This window comes from Rhipicephalus microplus, chromosome 7, assembly GCF_043290135.1.
Source record: "Rhipicephalus microplus isolate Deutch F79 chromosome 7, USDA_Rmic, whole genome shotgun sequence".
Classification (NCBI taxonomy): Eukaryota; Metazoa; Arthropoda; class Arachnida; order Ixodida; family Ixodidae; genus Rhipicephalus; species Rhipicephalus microplus.
In genome coordinates, this window is record NC_134706.1 from 102,063,438 (window position 1) to 102,078,089 (window position 14,652).

At 46.6% G+C, this 14,652-nt stretch overlaps 1 protein-coding gene across 2 annotated transcripts in view; it reads left to right on the forward strand.

Moving 5' to 3' along the window:
• Window positions 1-14,652, forward strand: part of LOC142767582 (uncharacterized) — an 89,323-nt gene that overhangs the window by 31,073 nt on the left and 43,598 nt on the right. For both annotated transcript variants that reach the window (XM_075869545.1, XM_075869546.1), the window contains exon 3: window positions 4,482-4,652. In XM_075869545.1, coding sequence (XP_075725660.1) covers window positions 4,482-4,652 — 171 coding nt within the window. The remainder of the gene's footprint in view (window positions 1-4,481; window positions 4,653-14,652) is intronic.

Consider the following 14,652-nt stretch of genomic DNA (forward strand, 5'->3'; position numbering starts at 1 on the left):
AACGAGAGTGACATCTAATTCTTAAAATGTGTTATGTAAACTTCTTATGCTATTTAGGTTTGAAGTTTGTGTTTACAATTTCAGGTTGCTTGAAACCAATGTATTGAATATATATATTGTTTAAGCTTTGCACTGTCACGGACTGTGGAGGGACAAGGGCCTTTGTCAGGCTGTTCGCCTTTAGCCCTTTGCCCCTACAGTGAGCTCTGTATTCGGCTTACTGTAAAAAAAATTCTACTACTACTACTACTACCACTAGGGTGACTACCAAGCAGCCAGATCAACCAGATTACACAGCAACACCGCCTGCGCTCTTTGATCTATCCCTGTATGCGAAGTGCACCCCACTGATTATAGGCCACACTGATTTACACTTTATGGATAGGCGTGTCATTTACGAACTCGTATTCTTTCCGCACTGCAATGGCCGACAATGTTCTCCGCGATGTTTGTAATTGTGAAAAGGGGCAGGGGCTTCCGCACATACTTCTTTGTTACTGTCAGTCTACGATGTGCAGAGGCAACCACTGGCGTCAATTATGGAGCACCTTGGAATTATCCAAATATCTGTTTTATCTATTCGAGCATGTCGTCAACCAAGGGCATTGCAGCCGAAGGTGACCAAACACTGCTGAGGTTTTTGAGGAAGACGGACTTGTGATGCGGCTGTGACAGTGATGTCGCGTTCCACGCGAGAAAATTGGATTCTTAATGGCTAGGTACTTGCGCACATGCTGTGTTTTGGGCTATCTTTCTGTCTTTTTTTCTCTTTCTCCTTATTTTTGCGATCTCCCCGTTCCTTTCCCACGTGTACGGCAGCTGATGAGTTCTCCCGGACGGATTGATCTCCCTACCTTCCTTTCTCTTCTATTCTCTTCTATTCTCTCGCAATGCCGAAGTTTAGATAATGCTCGAATACACGTCAGAAAACTCCTCGGCAGTACGAAGAATGGCAGATTCGAGAATATTCTGCGGCAGAAGGCAAGAAAGCATCTTCGATGTTAGCCCATGTCTTTTAAAGCGCTCATTGAACTCGTCTATTTGATAACCCAGAAAAGGTAGAAGTACCGAAAGCCTAAACATCTGTTACACGCCAGGTCCTTGCAGGTGAGATTGATCAAGCTGCCTTCATGTGACACGCTGAATCTTCATTTCAACCTGTGAGGCCTCAGCAGCCTTTACAGCGGTGTCGTATATGCATACAAGACTCCCGCATGGGGAGGAATGCAGCCTAAACGTCCTTGACATGCATTAGGATGGCGGATAGGTCCAGAGAGCTAGATTTAGGCAGTTTAGGAAGCGAAAGCGTCACAGAGAGTCTTTTTTTTTCTGTAGAGTGCAGAGCGACCAAAGCTACGCAAAAAAGAAGAGCACATTACGCGTTTTGGAGCGTATTCCGGTTTTCTCGCGCATATACGCAGCGAGCAAGCTCTTTCTATGTGAGTAGGCATAGTCTGGTCCCAGGTCCATTTTCGATTCAGACGAAGTGAACATTTCTCAACAATGGTTACCTTGCTCTCGCAGATTGTACAATAATACCTGTGCCAGTAGAATACATCATTCCTAACAAAAGTCACAGAGCAACTGTAAAGCCAACCGATAATTCGAGAAAGTCTACCGAAAAATAGCGCGTGCGATATCTTGTTGCCGCCGTGCAGCATAACTTACAAAGAATTACTTATTGCGAATCACAAAGCATGCTTGGATGCGCTGAGTAAAGTCAAACAAAAACGCTCACTAAAATGTATCACTGTGTCAGAGCAGCTTGCATATAAGGTTTTACATAAAAATCATTCCCATAGACATGCGCTCATAAACGTTGATATGATAGATATGTTGCGTTTAACGTCTCAAAACCAACATTTGATTATGAGAGACGTCGTAGTAGAGGGCTCTGGAAATTTTGACCACCTGGGGTTCTTCAACATGCACCCAAATCTGAACACACGGGCCTGCAACATTTCCGCCTCCATGAGAAATGCAGCTGCCGCAGCCGAATTTCAATCCCGCCACTTAACGGTCAGCACCCGAGTACCTTAGCCGCTAGATCACCGCAGCGGGGTGGTTACAAACGTCGACAGAAAGAAATTCGCCCAGCAAGGTAAGCAAAAACGAAATGCAATCGTGATTGTACAAAAGCATACTGAGTATGCCTCTCATTCCACGCTGACAGCGGGGCCGTTTTGATTGGTGAAACACACTTCACCCCGACGAATACAATGCCAATATTGCTTAGCAAATATGTGCGAATAACTATATCTCCAATAGGTATGGTCGTCGCAATGATGCGTTTTCGAAGAGTAGCATATTCAGTGGTGCGATGGGAGGCCGTTGCTCCAAACGTCCGCTTTACCTTTCGTTTACGGTATTTTACTGCGAGTACTTCACTTTTACTTACCCCTTCACAAGGATACGCGTGGAGGGATGGTCTCAGGACATTGATATACATGTGTGCAATCTGCTTGAACTACCACCTATACAAACGTCATAGAAGAAAGCTTATGCTTGTGCCACCCTCTCCCCATCAGATCACTGCGAACCCCCTTTCCCCTCCCCGAGAAACGTTCTGGTTACGCCTCTATATGCTTGCTCCAACTGTTCTGCTGACTTACCGGCATTCCCTTAATTACGACGGCCTGAGCCATTGGCATACCGCTTCCCGCATTGGAAATCAGCTAGTTGTGCGTTATTGGCCTTCTTGCTTAAAGAAAGCGGTAATGCGTCTCTACATAACACGAGGTCAAAGCATTGCACCTTCTGTGCAGGAAGACTCTGCAAATGTCTGACTGCTTCGATTACGACTGAGTCCTGCACTACCGCAACCTCTGCTCCCGTACCTAGCCTTCGCTCAGACGGCTGGTGGACCACTAATTTGCCGAGCTCGTCGAGCTCAACCCTCATCAGCTGAAGCGGCACTTTTCAGATAACGTTTCGTTCAAGTATAAGGGCAGTGCGAGAAATATTGTTTGCTCTTAGAGTACCACGGGCTGTACCAGCACTGAATGCTTCGCCGGCCTCAGCTCGGCTTGATTCACCGATGTGGTGGGAATCTCTTTGAAGCAGAGTCTGCTAGAACAGGAAATCTTGAAGCAGTTGCGACGTCTCCCATCAGCTGGCGAAGAGGAGTACTTCTGCGTAAAGGGCACCCCTCCCCTCCGCGCACTTTTGATGGCGTTGATAATACCGCGCACGGTCACTGCCAGCGGATAACATGGCGCAATAAAACCCCAGCGACATGGTTTATGTCGCGTATATGACAACGGTGACACGAACAGATGAAGAACAAAAACAGAATATATAGTCTTAGTAATTTTCATGGGCCTATATTCAAGCTCATTACCTCTCTTTCAACGACGGCAAGAACACGGTGCTTTAGCCACTTCCCTGCCTAGTCGCATGCACAACACGGCCCAATCACGCCCTGGTCTCTCACACCATTTTTACGCACTGGCATTGATTTCTGAATCAGCACATTCGAAATTGGCTGCGCGATTTCTGCTTATTTTGCGTGAATATAAATCCTGTGAGGGCATAGTTGCAGTGAAAGACGCACAAGGGGAACTGGGACGTTCTCGGTTGTTCAAGGTTTAAGCTAAAAGATTTGCCTCTCGAGTTTCTGAAGTGCTGGAATCTGCACTTCTGCATAGTAATAAGTGTAGATTACGTGACTGCTAGAAAGTGAACACCGTGACACTTCTCTCCTGAATTGATTACCCTCTAAGTGCCGTGTAAAAATATACTGGCTTGTCTTTCTGCTACCCTTGCGTAAATAGTGGGATAAACTGCAGTCTCAAAGCACTGAACAGACAGCCTTTCAACTTCAAACATTGGCTTGAAGGTCATTCAAATTTCAATAGAATTTTTGGAATATTATGTTCACAACAATTCTTTCAGTATAAAGCACACCGCAGTCGACAGTCACTGATAGTTCGACGGTGTGGTGCAGTCGCCATTCTCGCGAATTTGTACAGAGCAATCATAAGCTGTTCTTGCGGATTTCCAGCCATAAATATCAGCTACCGGGACTGGAATTCAATAACGTGTCATATTAAAAGTTTCCGTTTGAGTGTTTTGCATCTGCAAGAAATAACACCGAAATCAATCTCTTGCCTTCCACTTACCACTGATGTTTTGCTTATCACTGGCTTTAGATTATCCAGTGTGTCGTGATTCAATGAGCCTTGTTTATTTCAACACGTAGACTAAGAGAGTAAGTAGAGTAACAGGAAGGAAGGAAGAAAAATTGGGGGAAAAAAATGGCAGGGAGGTTAACCAGCCTATAGGCAGCCGGTTTGCTCCACGGCGCGTGAGAGGGAGTTGGGAGAAATGAAGAATTGAGAGCAGAGAGCGATGAGAGATAAACACAGCACATTCGGCAGCATACGCGCGCAAATAGGGTAACACATTTCTGAGATACCAGTGTGCTCCATAAAATTATAATGTTTTATAATCTGTGCTTGGTATTGTGTTTATTCCTTCAGAGTGCAGGCCTTATGAAATTCCCGCACACTGCTCTGACGGCATTAAAAAGGAAAATTATTGCCCAAATAATAAAAAAACTGAGAGTTGCACCGTATGGTACGATTATTGCGTCTGCGCTGACAACGAGTATCGCCGAAAAGATGGTCTTTGCGTGGAATATAGATATTGCGGTAAGTACAAATACTGACCTCAGCGAGCGCAATGCTCTTGTTGAAGTAAAGAATGCGTGATTTTCAGGCGCAGTTGCCGAAGATGTATGAAAAGAAATGCATAATTATCAAGGCAACGTTTTTTGTGTTTCCTGTGACGGACCTGGTATAGTCTTGGAACAAGTGCGCTCAATAATCTTTTTGCAAAGGGTCCCTCTTTTTGAAAAGCACATAAGCTCAGTTACACACGACAAAAGAGCACTATTCTGCAGACAAAGCTATATAGACTGAAAAAACAGCCCAATGTACTAGTTGAACATAAATGAGGATCTCTTTTTAATAGCGAGGAAAACTCGACAACGCATACTTTGAACGAAGATTTTTTCGTTGCGCTAATAAACACCTCTGTCGAGGTTTTAAGCAAGAGTGACCCTCAGATTTGCCGATGCAACGATGTTTTCCGCCCTCATTACTTCTCTGGAACCATTATGTAAATAAGTAGAATTAACAATGAAAAAACTACATCGCGTTTGGCTTCCCAAGTTAGCTCGGCACAGTGGCTTGCATGATCGGCTGTTATCAGCGCTTGCACTTTCATTCGTGGTTAATCGCAGCTTGGAAGGATCCCGGAGCGTGTCAGCGTGGGCTAGTTGCTATGACATGACGATAATTATAGTGCGAGAACAGAACGACGACGCAGAGTCAAGAAGGTCACGAAGGACAAGAACCAGCGGAGTTTATTGCACAGAGCGCGAAAACATATGGAGGAGACTGTAAACCATGCGCCTAAAGCCACGTGGCACAAAGAGCAATACACGAGTAGGAGGAAAAACAAAAGCACAGCAAAAGGCAAAGAAAAGTCAGTAACAAAAGTCCTTCGTGTTCTTCTTGTCTCTGCGTCGTCGTTCCGTTCTCGCGCAATAACTATCGGCTCCCGAAACAACGATACGCATTTCCGACACTCGGCTTCTAGTACCTGTTTGTGTGCCCGGACTTGAGCCTCGTCCCTTCGAATGCAAGCCATCTCGCGTTTCAACTGTCGGGGGTCTTATTCAGTTATCCATTGATTACTCATGTGAAAGGTCTGAGTAGAAACTCGGCACCTCAACTACCCCAGCTGCGACGGGACGGATGACGTCACTTAATATACAACCTTTGGCTGGCGTGCTTCGGCACGACGCTACAAACGACGTAACAGAAGATACAGCCATTGGAGACTACTCGTGATACCCCTTGACAGCTCGTGACAGCTTTTCTTCTCTCCTAGCCACATAAAACTTCCGCTGTAAAACAGCGATATCGCCTCGAACATAGTAAAACTTTTCACATATTTGTCTGAATTATCAATTTGTAGACGTGACAGATATTTTGGCTGCAGTTACCAACTGACACTGCCAGAATTATAGGCTGTACAGCGCTTGAAACGACCTGCTAAATGGTCCATGAGCAGATGGCGTCTGCCACATGCACAAGCAGGTGCCCCTCGCTGTTCACTCACACGTCGTGTGCGAGCATGTGCAGGTGGCCTTGCGAAGAAAGATTTCTAGTAAGTGGCCGCGAAATTCTCCGTGATCTTAGCTTCCTCGCGTTTACTGGCGGTGCCAACTGCTCGGTGTCTGCGCGCGCTTTTCACACCGCGATGGAGAGTACTTTGAACATTTTGACCAGTGACTCTTCGGGGCGCGGCAGAAGTGCGTTTAGCCAAACTGCAACAGCGGGTACGCTTCGTGCAAGGACTAATTGCCCTCAATGCTTCTAGTGGCTTAGAGAAGTTGGAAGCGTTAGCTCACGCCATATCGAGATAGGACTGAGAGCTGATGCCTCGTGACAATGTTTGGCGGGAAGCTCTCCTCGCTCTGGGACATAGTCTGGCGGCTCTGTTGGGGTGAACTTGGTGGCAAACTTTTCTAGGACAACGCTAAACGGCCAGCTTTGCTACCACGTGCTGCGCCTTCACTCTCTCCACGCTGTCTCAACTACTTGTCAGTGGGTCAGACAAACTCGTGTGTTCGCAGGCACACACAAAAACACACAGACACGCACAGACAATCACGCACACAATTTAGTGAGCATGGCGTGAAGTGCGAAAAGCATGCAAGTACAGATACATTGGTGGCTTATGGTAAATATATCAGATCATTTTATTTGCATCTTGATTTTGTCGTCCCAAACAGAGTCAATTGTACTGTGAAGGCTGCTCTGAGACCTTAAGAAAGGTGGCAGGTGCCGTAGTTCTGCCACCGCGACGTTGTCCGAAACCACTATTGCGCAAAATCAGAAAACAAAGCATATGAAAAACACCGAAGACACAATGAACCTCGTGCCCGGGTTTTCTGCGTGTCAGCTCCGTATTCTATCACTGAGCATCGCCACGGCTTGAAACTACATTGGAAACCGACACTAGAGAGGCTTGATAAGCGGAAAAAATCGCGGTATTATGAATAATGAAGCGTCGTAGATGAGCAATGCAAAGCAGGCGTCACACAATACGAATTACGTAACGAGTGAGTCATCGAATGGTGCCACCCTCTACAATAGCTTTAGGAATATATCTCGTTCTTCCGCTGCCACAGAAAAATACTTTTCACACTTCCTTGCACGTATGTAGCGGGTACCATGCTTCTTTGAAGAACGACGAATTAAGCACAGGGAATTCCTTCATACCACAAGAAAAATTACAATAATTTATGACCTTGTGGGTACCCTGCAAGTGTTTTGTAGCAGTTACTCAAAGAGTATTTAACAAAGGCTCTGCAAAGCCACTCTTCCAGCTTTCGATGGGACTGTGCTCGGCGTTCCACGCAGGCCTGGTGTTTTTTTCACTCACATTCAACAGTGCTGATGCCGGAATTTCTGCGAAACAAGCTCTTTAACGCTATCGCGTTTAAACTAGGAGCCGTGAAGGCCCTCAAAAACACGTATTTAGACGTGAAGCGCGAATAGCGACTCGGCGTGCAGTGGCCTCGAACGAAAGTGAGGTGACAGCGGCTGGTGCGCTTTTCCTTCTCTGCTAGCGAAGTCCACGAGAGGGCGCGTCTGTTGAGTGCCTAAATTTGTGACTTTTTAGTGACGCCCGAGTGAGTGCAGTTTCGCCTGCTTGAGAATCCTTGCGCCGTAATTTGACTCGCACTAGCAGAGTTTGAACTGTATTGAGTACTGAGTTCGCTGTCGATGAAGCCATAGTCAGCACAATCATATATAGAGGCCACGAACAGCTGGATGCGTGTGGGCAACGTCTAGATTCGTAATGAAACTGCTAGGCATTGCAAGCACCATCGTGGCGACCACGCAGTTCTAAATTCAGGTGATGAATAATAGAAGTGATTTTCAAAAAAAAAACAAACGGCGCGAAAAACGAGATAGGTAGAGAGAGAGAGAGAAAGAAAAATGAACGTTTATTTCCGAAACAGTGCCCCGAGCAATGCCCGGTGTCACTCTGAGGTGGAAGGGCTCTTTAGTCCCTGAACCCTCTGGCTTCAACTGCCCTCTTGCCACTGGCGACGAGTTGTTCGTTTCCAGGTCCTCAAAAGCAAGCTTCACCTCCCACGTTTCGGTTTGGTCTTCGTTTGTCATTCCTGCCTCAATATCAGTCGTGTGTTGTTGCAGATTACGTCTGGCATAACACAGGCCTGCAAAAAGCAAGTGTGCCAGGGTGTCCGGTACGCTGCAGAGCGGGCACATATAGCTATTTCTCGTTAAGTAGAGAGGGTGCATCAGGGCCCCATGTGTGTAAGTGTTGCTTTGCAGGCGTCTCAGTATCACGCTTTCTTATTTTGTCAGTTTTGGGTGTGGTGGAGGGTATACTTGTTGCTCCAGCCTCTAATAATGGAGTAACAATGAATAGGTGTTTTGAACAACCTCTGTCTCTTCAACGATGGATCAGGCGTCATGTGCTCGCAGGCAACGGTGTGGGCATTTTCATTTTGCAGCAGAGCCTTGTGTCCTGGAACCAATATTATACAAGTGTATGGCTGTGGAGTGCTTTGCCGTTTTAAAATATTGATGGAATTGGCTGAGATACGGCCCTTAGCGAAATCCCTGCAGGAAGCTTTAAAGTCAGTGAAGATCACCGCAGCGTCTGTACATGTGGTGGTTGCGAGAGCGATTGCCGATTTTTCTTTTGCGTCTGAATTGAGCACGTTGACCGTGTCCGACGCAAATTTTTGGCCTTTAGAATCTAAGACGCTGACAGCGAACGCATTTCGATGCGGATACTTGGCCGCGTCAGTGTAGCGGGTGTCCAGGTCTTGATTGAACTTTCGGTAAAGAGCCTCAGCTCTAGTCTTGCGTCTACTTTTGTGGAAAGCAGGATGCATGTTGCGTAGAATGAGTGCGATGGACAGCGACTCTCTAACGTACAGCGGCATGCGTTTTTTGTGGTCTGCATCGGCGATGAACGTGTCGCTGTAGTTGAGGTACCGGAGCACCGACCCTCCCTGGGCGTCAGCTTCAGCCTCTCCAGCTGACTGTTCTTATGAGCTTCGGCGAGCTCTTGCCACGTGTGGTAGAGGCCTTCGCGGGAAGTCTCAGGGCTACTCTAAAGGCCTTTCTCATCATGGTGTTACGTTTTTCGGTTTCAGCTGTTTTCGAATTCAGGTACAGCGTGCCAATGTAATGCGGCTGGTGAACAGAGATTGCATTACATGTAGCGTGTCATGCTCTGTGAGTCCGTTTCACTGGTTCGCGATTTTCTTGATGAGGTGCGTGAGTTGTGATAGTGTTCGTTGAAGTGTCGGCAAGGGGGCAGCTGGTAAGGGGGCAGGTGAAGTGTCGGTAAGGGGGCATCCACCCTGGTGGATGTGAACTTCATGCACTCGCTGGGTCTAGAGTTTTCGTTTTAATGTCCTGTTCAGTGTTACGCTAGGTTTGGGCTCGTCGTATAGAAGGGGTCTGCCTCTTGATCTCGCTTCAAAGATGAGTTTCTCGGATTTCTCGGGGGCGCAGCAAGGACCGCAGTCTCGGAGATACCGTTTGATGGCATTTACAGTGGTTTTAGGCAGGTCTCTTGTCTCCCAGTGTTCGAAGCCCTGGTCGAGGCCATGATGTCATCAGCGTAGATCTGGTATCGTAAATCTGATATTTTGCCTAGAATTTTTGGCAGATTGATCATGGCCACATTGAAAAGTAACGGCGAGATGACCGAATCCTCCGGCGTGTTCTTTCTTGTAGTTGGAAGCATTTGCTGCGGTTGTTGCTTATGCCCACAGTTGCCGTATGATCCGTCACAAAGTTTCTGACGTACGTGTAGGTTCCAATGCCGCAGCCAATGCCTTCGAGGTTGTTCAGGATCGCGTCGTGGAGGACGTTATCGAATGCTGCGTTTACGTCGACTTCGAGTATGAAGTACTTTCTTCAATGGTAAGGTGATCAAGAAGGTCTTCTTTAAGTAGAAACAGAACGTCTTGCGTCGAAAAATGCTGCCTGAAGCTGAACATGGTGTCTGGTAGGTTTCCACTATCTTCTAGGTACTGGGTTAAGTGGTCGTGCACCTTATATTCGAACAGCTTTCTGCACACGATGTGACAGAAATAGGGTGTAATTTTTCAATGCCGACTGTTTTGTTAAGATTAGGGATCAATGGTGATTTGCGGGTGCTTCCATACCGGATGTAGCTATTCTTTATCTCAGCAGTGGTTTTAATATCGGAGAAGACCCGTGGTGGCCGGGTGTGTAGGTTGTGTAAGTGCTTGTTGACAATCCTCTCTATTCCACGGCTGGTATTTCCTCTAAACTTTATTAGGGTTGTGTGCAGTTCAGCATGGCTGAAGTGCCGGTCGAGCTCAGTTTTTGTTGTGCCAGTGTACTCTTTGGTGTGAATCGAAGGCCCAGTGAGTGCATCGACCGAGACCTTCTTTTGTATTTTCTTTAGGAGATGTTCTTCTGAAGCGATCTGCAGTGTTTAGTGCGCCAGCGTACTCTTTGGTGTGATTCGAAGCCCCAGTGGGTGCATCGCTACAGAACCTCTTTTGTATTTCTTTTATGAGGTGTTCTTCTGTACCGGCATAATTTCGAATAAGCCTCTGAAGGTGCTGCTTTTGCGCTGCATTGGAAGATTGCGTGGCTAAAAGTCACGTAGCAGATGCCAGGTCTTCTTGGTGCTCACAGTCCCCCGTAGCTTGTCACAGAAAGTGTGCCAGTTCTGTCTGACCAATTGGTTTGCATATTCTTGAGACTACTCGGTGAGGAGATAAATGCGTTTGCGTAACTCTCCGTCTAGCTTTTGCCGCTTTCACCGCTTCACAAGTTCTCTTCTAGCCTCCCAAAGGTGGAGGAGATGTGTGTCAACGAGGGGTGTAACAGCGTCAAGCTATATGTCGTTAGTGAAGTGTTCAGCTATCTTGAGCACATTCTTAAACCAGTCGATGAGACAAAAAGATTACTTACTGAGCGCTGTTGTCTGGTCTCTCGTTTTTCGCGTTGTTTGTTCTTCAGCTATGTCGTACCAACACGCTCAAGCAACCACTTTAGCTGCATGGGTTTTCGAAGCTTTGACACCAGTCGTTAATTTATATGGCCCAAGCACTTCGGATGCACCATGTAGAATTGAAAATAAAAAAAATTATAGATTGGTTGAGCTTCTGATGCCTTTGTTACCACAAAGCCGTGATTAGAGTAAAATAGTGGATGGCCACCAAACATTTATGAAGGCCTACGGACGTTTTGTTCGTTGGCAAACATTGTATCCGCTTTTATGATTCGCAAATGGACGGTTCTTTTGCGCTGGTGAGCAACCAGGATTGTCCCAACTAAGCGAGTTGCTGCAAAATATGTCGCAAATAACGAGTTTGAGTTCATAAAGAGTCCTTCCAACACATCTGCGACAATCGTATTTAGCGCCAGTAATGGAGGAGTAATTATTGCTGATACGAATGCAACAACAATGATAAAAATTGGCGCCAGAAAAGTGAAGTTATGAGTTTTCAGAGTTGGAAACTCGAGCAGATGATGATGAGAAACGTTCTCTTGCACATTTTGCTCATCTGCTAACGTCAAATACCACTTTCAATCACAGCGTTGGTCTAATGAACGCACACTGGAAATTCCACTTCATGGGAATTCGTGCACGATACCCTTTATTGGAAGCATCCTTCGGCTTGCATGCAAGCCCAGAACTGCATTTTTGGCTCGCTAAAAATGTAGCACGTGAATCCGCCTTTAGTTACTAGCGTACAATAGCCGCGCTTGCTGGCAACAAAACTAAGTGTCGTGTTTGTTTATTAAGGAAGTTCATTTAAAACAAAATTTTGTCTTTCTCAGAATACGAAAAGAGAGCTTCGTACTGTAGTTAGCATTTGCTCATATTGCCTAGCAAGCACCATATGAATATTGAACGTCACTTGTCAACTCAAGCCAATGAGAACCAGATGGTCGTTGTCGTCACGTCACACGACGTTACCTCAGTTCTCATAGCAAAAATAGCCGATGCATGTCGCCGCAGTCTGTAGTAAAGGTACAATTTCCCATTTATGAATTTATAGCAGCATCAATATTGGTTTTTCCCTTTGCGGAACGGTAACAGCGCATACCACAGCACCAGAATAACAGATGAAAAAGTCATGATAAAATTCTGGCACAAGATTCCTTCAAACAACACTTATGCTTGCCACCATCAGATATATTCGTCGAACAAGCAAGCGTCAAATTAAGAACTTGTTTATTGTATTTGTTACAACATTATTTCTATGTACCACACACCCGCCCATACAATGTTTAGGGTACCGAAGCACATGAGTATGTATTTATTGATCGCTTCCCTTTTTGTTGCCTTTACTTTGAATATATTTTATATATTTTTACTCTTCCCACATTGCAGACTCTTTAGAATTGAAGTTATCAATAATTCAATATGAAAGGAAGTGAATTATTGTGACGTATTTTACCGTTCATTCCCTCACATGCTATTGTTTGAAAACTGAAACCGTCAAGACGACATACACGACATGTTTTGTTGCGTCAGATATCTTGCCGCGCTAGAGTTGTCCTCCTTGTGCTAGCGGCCATGGCGCAAAAAATATGCCGTGTTTATTGTGAAAGCGTCCGCAGTCGTAGTTTACAAACGTACTCATAGGAACTAATTTCAAACGACTTTTTGGACTTTTTTCAGAATGAACATAGCTTCCCAGTTAATCGCTTCATTCCACCTGTGCCCAAATATCGTGCCCCTACTTATTATGAACAAAAAATCGCAGATTGGGCTTTTTGGCCAATCACTAGGAAGAAAACTTTTTAACGGAGCTACCAGAACTCAAGCACAGAAGAAAATTGCATAAAAAGGACAACCCTAGCATTACTAGCAACAACAGATTAATTTTCGAGACCATGCTTCCTTGTACACCATCGTCTATACATAAACTCCGGTTAATTGGTGGTGCGTTCGAATACAGTGAACTGATGTAGCAGGGTGACGTTAAAGCCATGCTCTTCAAAACCAAGCTGATCTAGTCAAGCCTGTGCCTTGGTTGAATGTGACCGTGTGGCCACGGTTCAATCTAAATCATGGAGCTCCCATGCTATACAGTAGTACGTGACGCAATCTCAGACGTTTAGAATGTGGGCCCACAAAGTGGCGCCCATGTCCAACTCGCGTCACATGACCAGTGGGAAGCGTGACGGAGCCACAGAAAGGCAACGTATCTTTATAGTGATTCCCTGTAACGAGACTACCCGCTGACGTTTCGAAACATTTTAGGAAACTTGGCCATGCTTTGACGCTGCGTGATCGCCAATCTTATGACAACAAATTTGGGGCATACAAATTTGTATGCAGATATCTCCATACAAATTGGTCTACGGAAGGAGCCCGGCAACGACGCTCGATGCCATGTTACCCAGCATCTCCACCAAGGGTATAAATGCCGACGCGCTTCGCCGCTTGTCAGTTGTTGATCGAAGGCCGACGCTGCATTCGCCGCTATCAGTCCGAGACTGCTATCTGTGCAAGACTGCTGCTGTAATTAGATTTTCCCTTTACTGGGCACAGGTTCGCCCAAATAAACAGTTAAATCCCAACACGAAGTTTTCTGTCTTTGGCCACGTCACGACCCCGTGACATCTGGTGGAGGTGATGCTTCGTTCATGTACCGGACGCCCCCGTCAAGCCGTGAACCCAGCCCCCTTCGCGGAGAAGACACCGACGCCAACCAAGAGCAGCGAACGAGCCGCCGACATAAGGTCTGCCACCGGAGTACGGCCTGCTACAAGACAAGGCGCGGAAGACCATGACCTCGACAGCAGCGACAATGACAACCGGAGCGTCCCAGCCCGCGATCGTCATTCATCAACCCAGGGAACCACCAACGTTCCATGGCTCATCGTTTGAAGACCCGGAAACCTGGATAGAAACATACGACCGTGTGGCCGCCCTCAACCACTAGGACAACGAAGAAAAGCTCCGTCGTGTGTACTTCTACCTGGAAGACACCGCAAGGACCTGGCTGGAGAATCGGGAGTCCACGCTTCGAACGTGGGATGTCTTCTGCGGCGCATTTCTTCAAACGTTCGCAAGCGTCGCTCGCAAAGAGAGGGCCGCTGCTCTACTCGAGACCCGGGTTCAGCTACCAAATGAAAAGATTGGAATTTTCACAGAGGAGATGACCCGCCTATACCGTCACGCTGACCCAGACATGCCTGAGGAAAAGAAAGTTCGTTTCCTCATGCGAGGGGTCGAACAGGAGCTCTTCGCGAGACTAATGAGGAATCCACCGAACACCGTCCAAGAATTTGTATCCGAGGCGACCACCATCGAAAAAACGCTGGACATGCGCACCAGACAGTATAATCGTCACATGACTCCAGAATGCGCTGCTGCTCAAGCCAGTGACTCCGACGACCTGCGTGAAACGATCCGAGTGATCGTGTGGGAAGAGCTGCGCAAACTGTTGCCTTCGGCGCAGCCTCAAGTGGATTCGATCGCCGACATTGTGCGAGAAGAAGTCCGGCAATCGCTTCGAATTCCCGAAACACCACTGCCCGAGCCAGAAACTATGAACTACGCCGCTGCAGTGCGCCACAACGCTCCTCC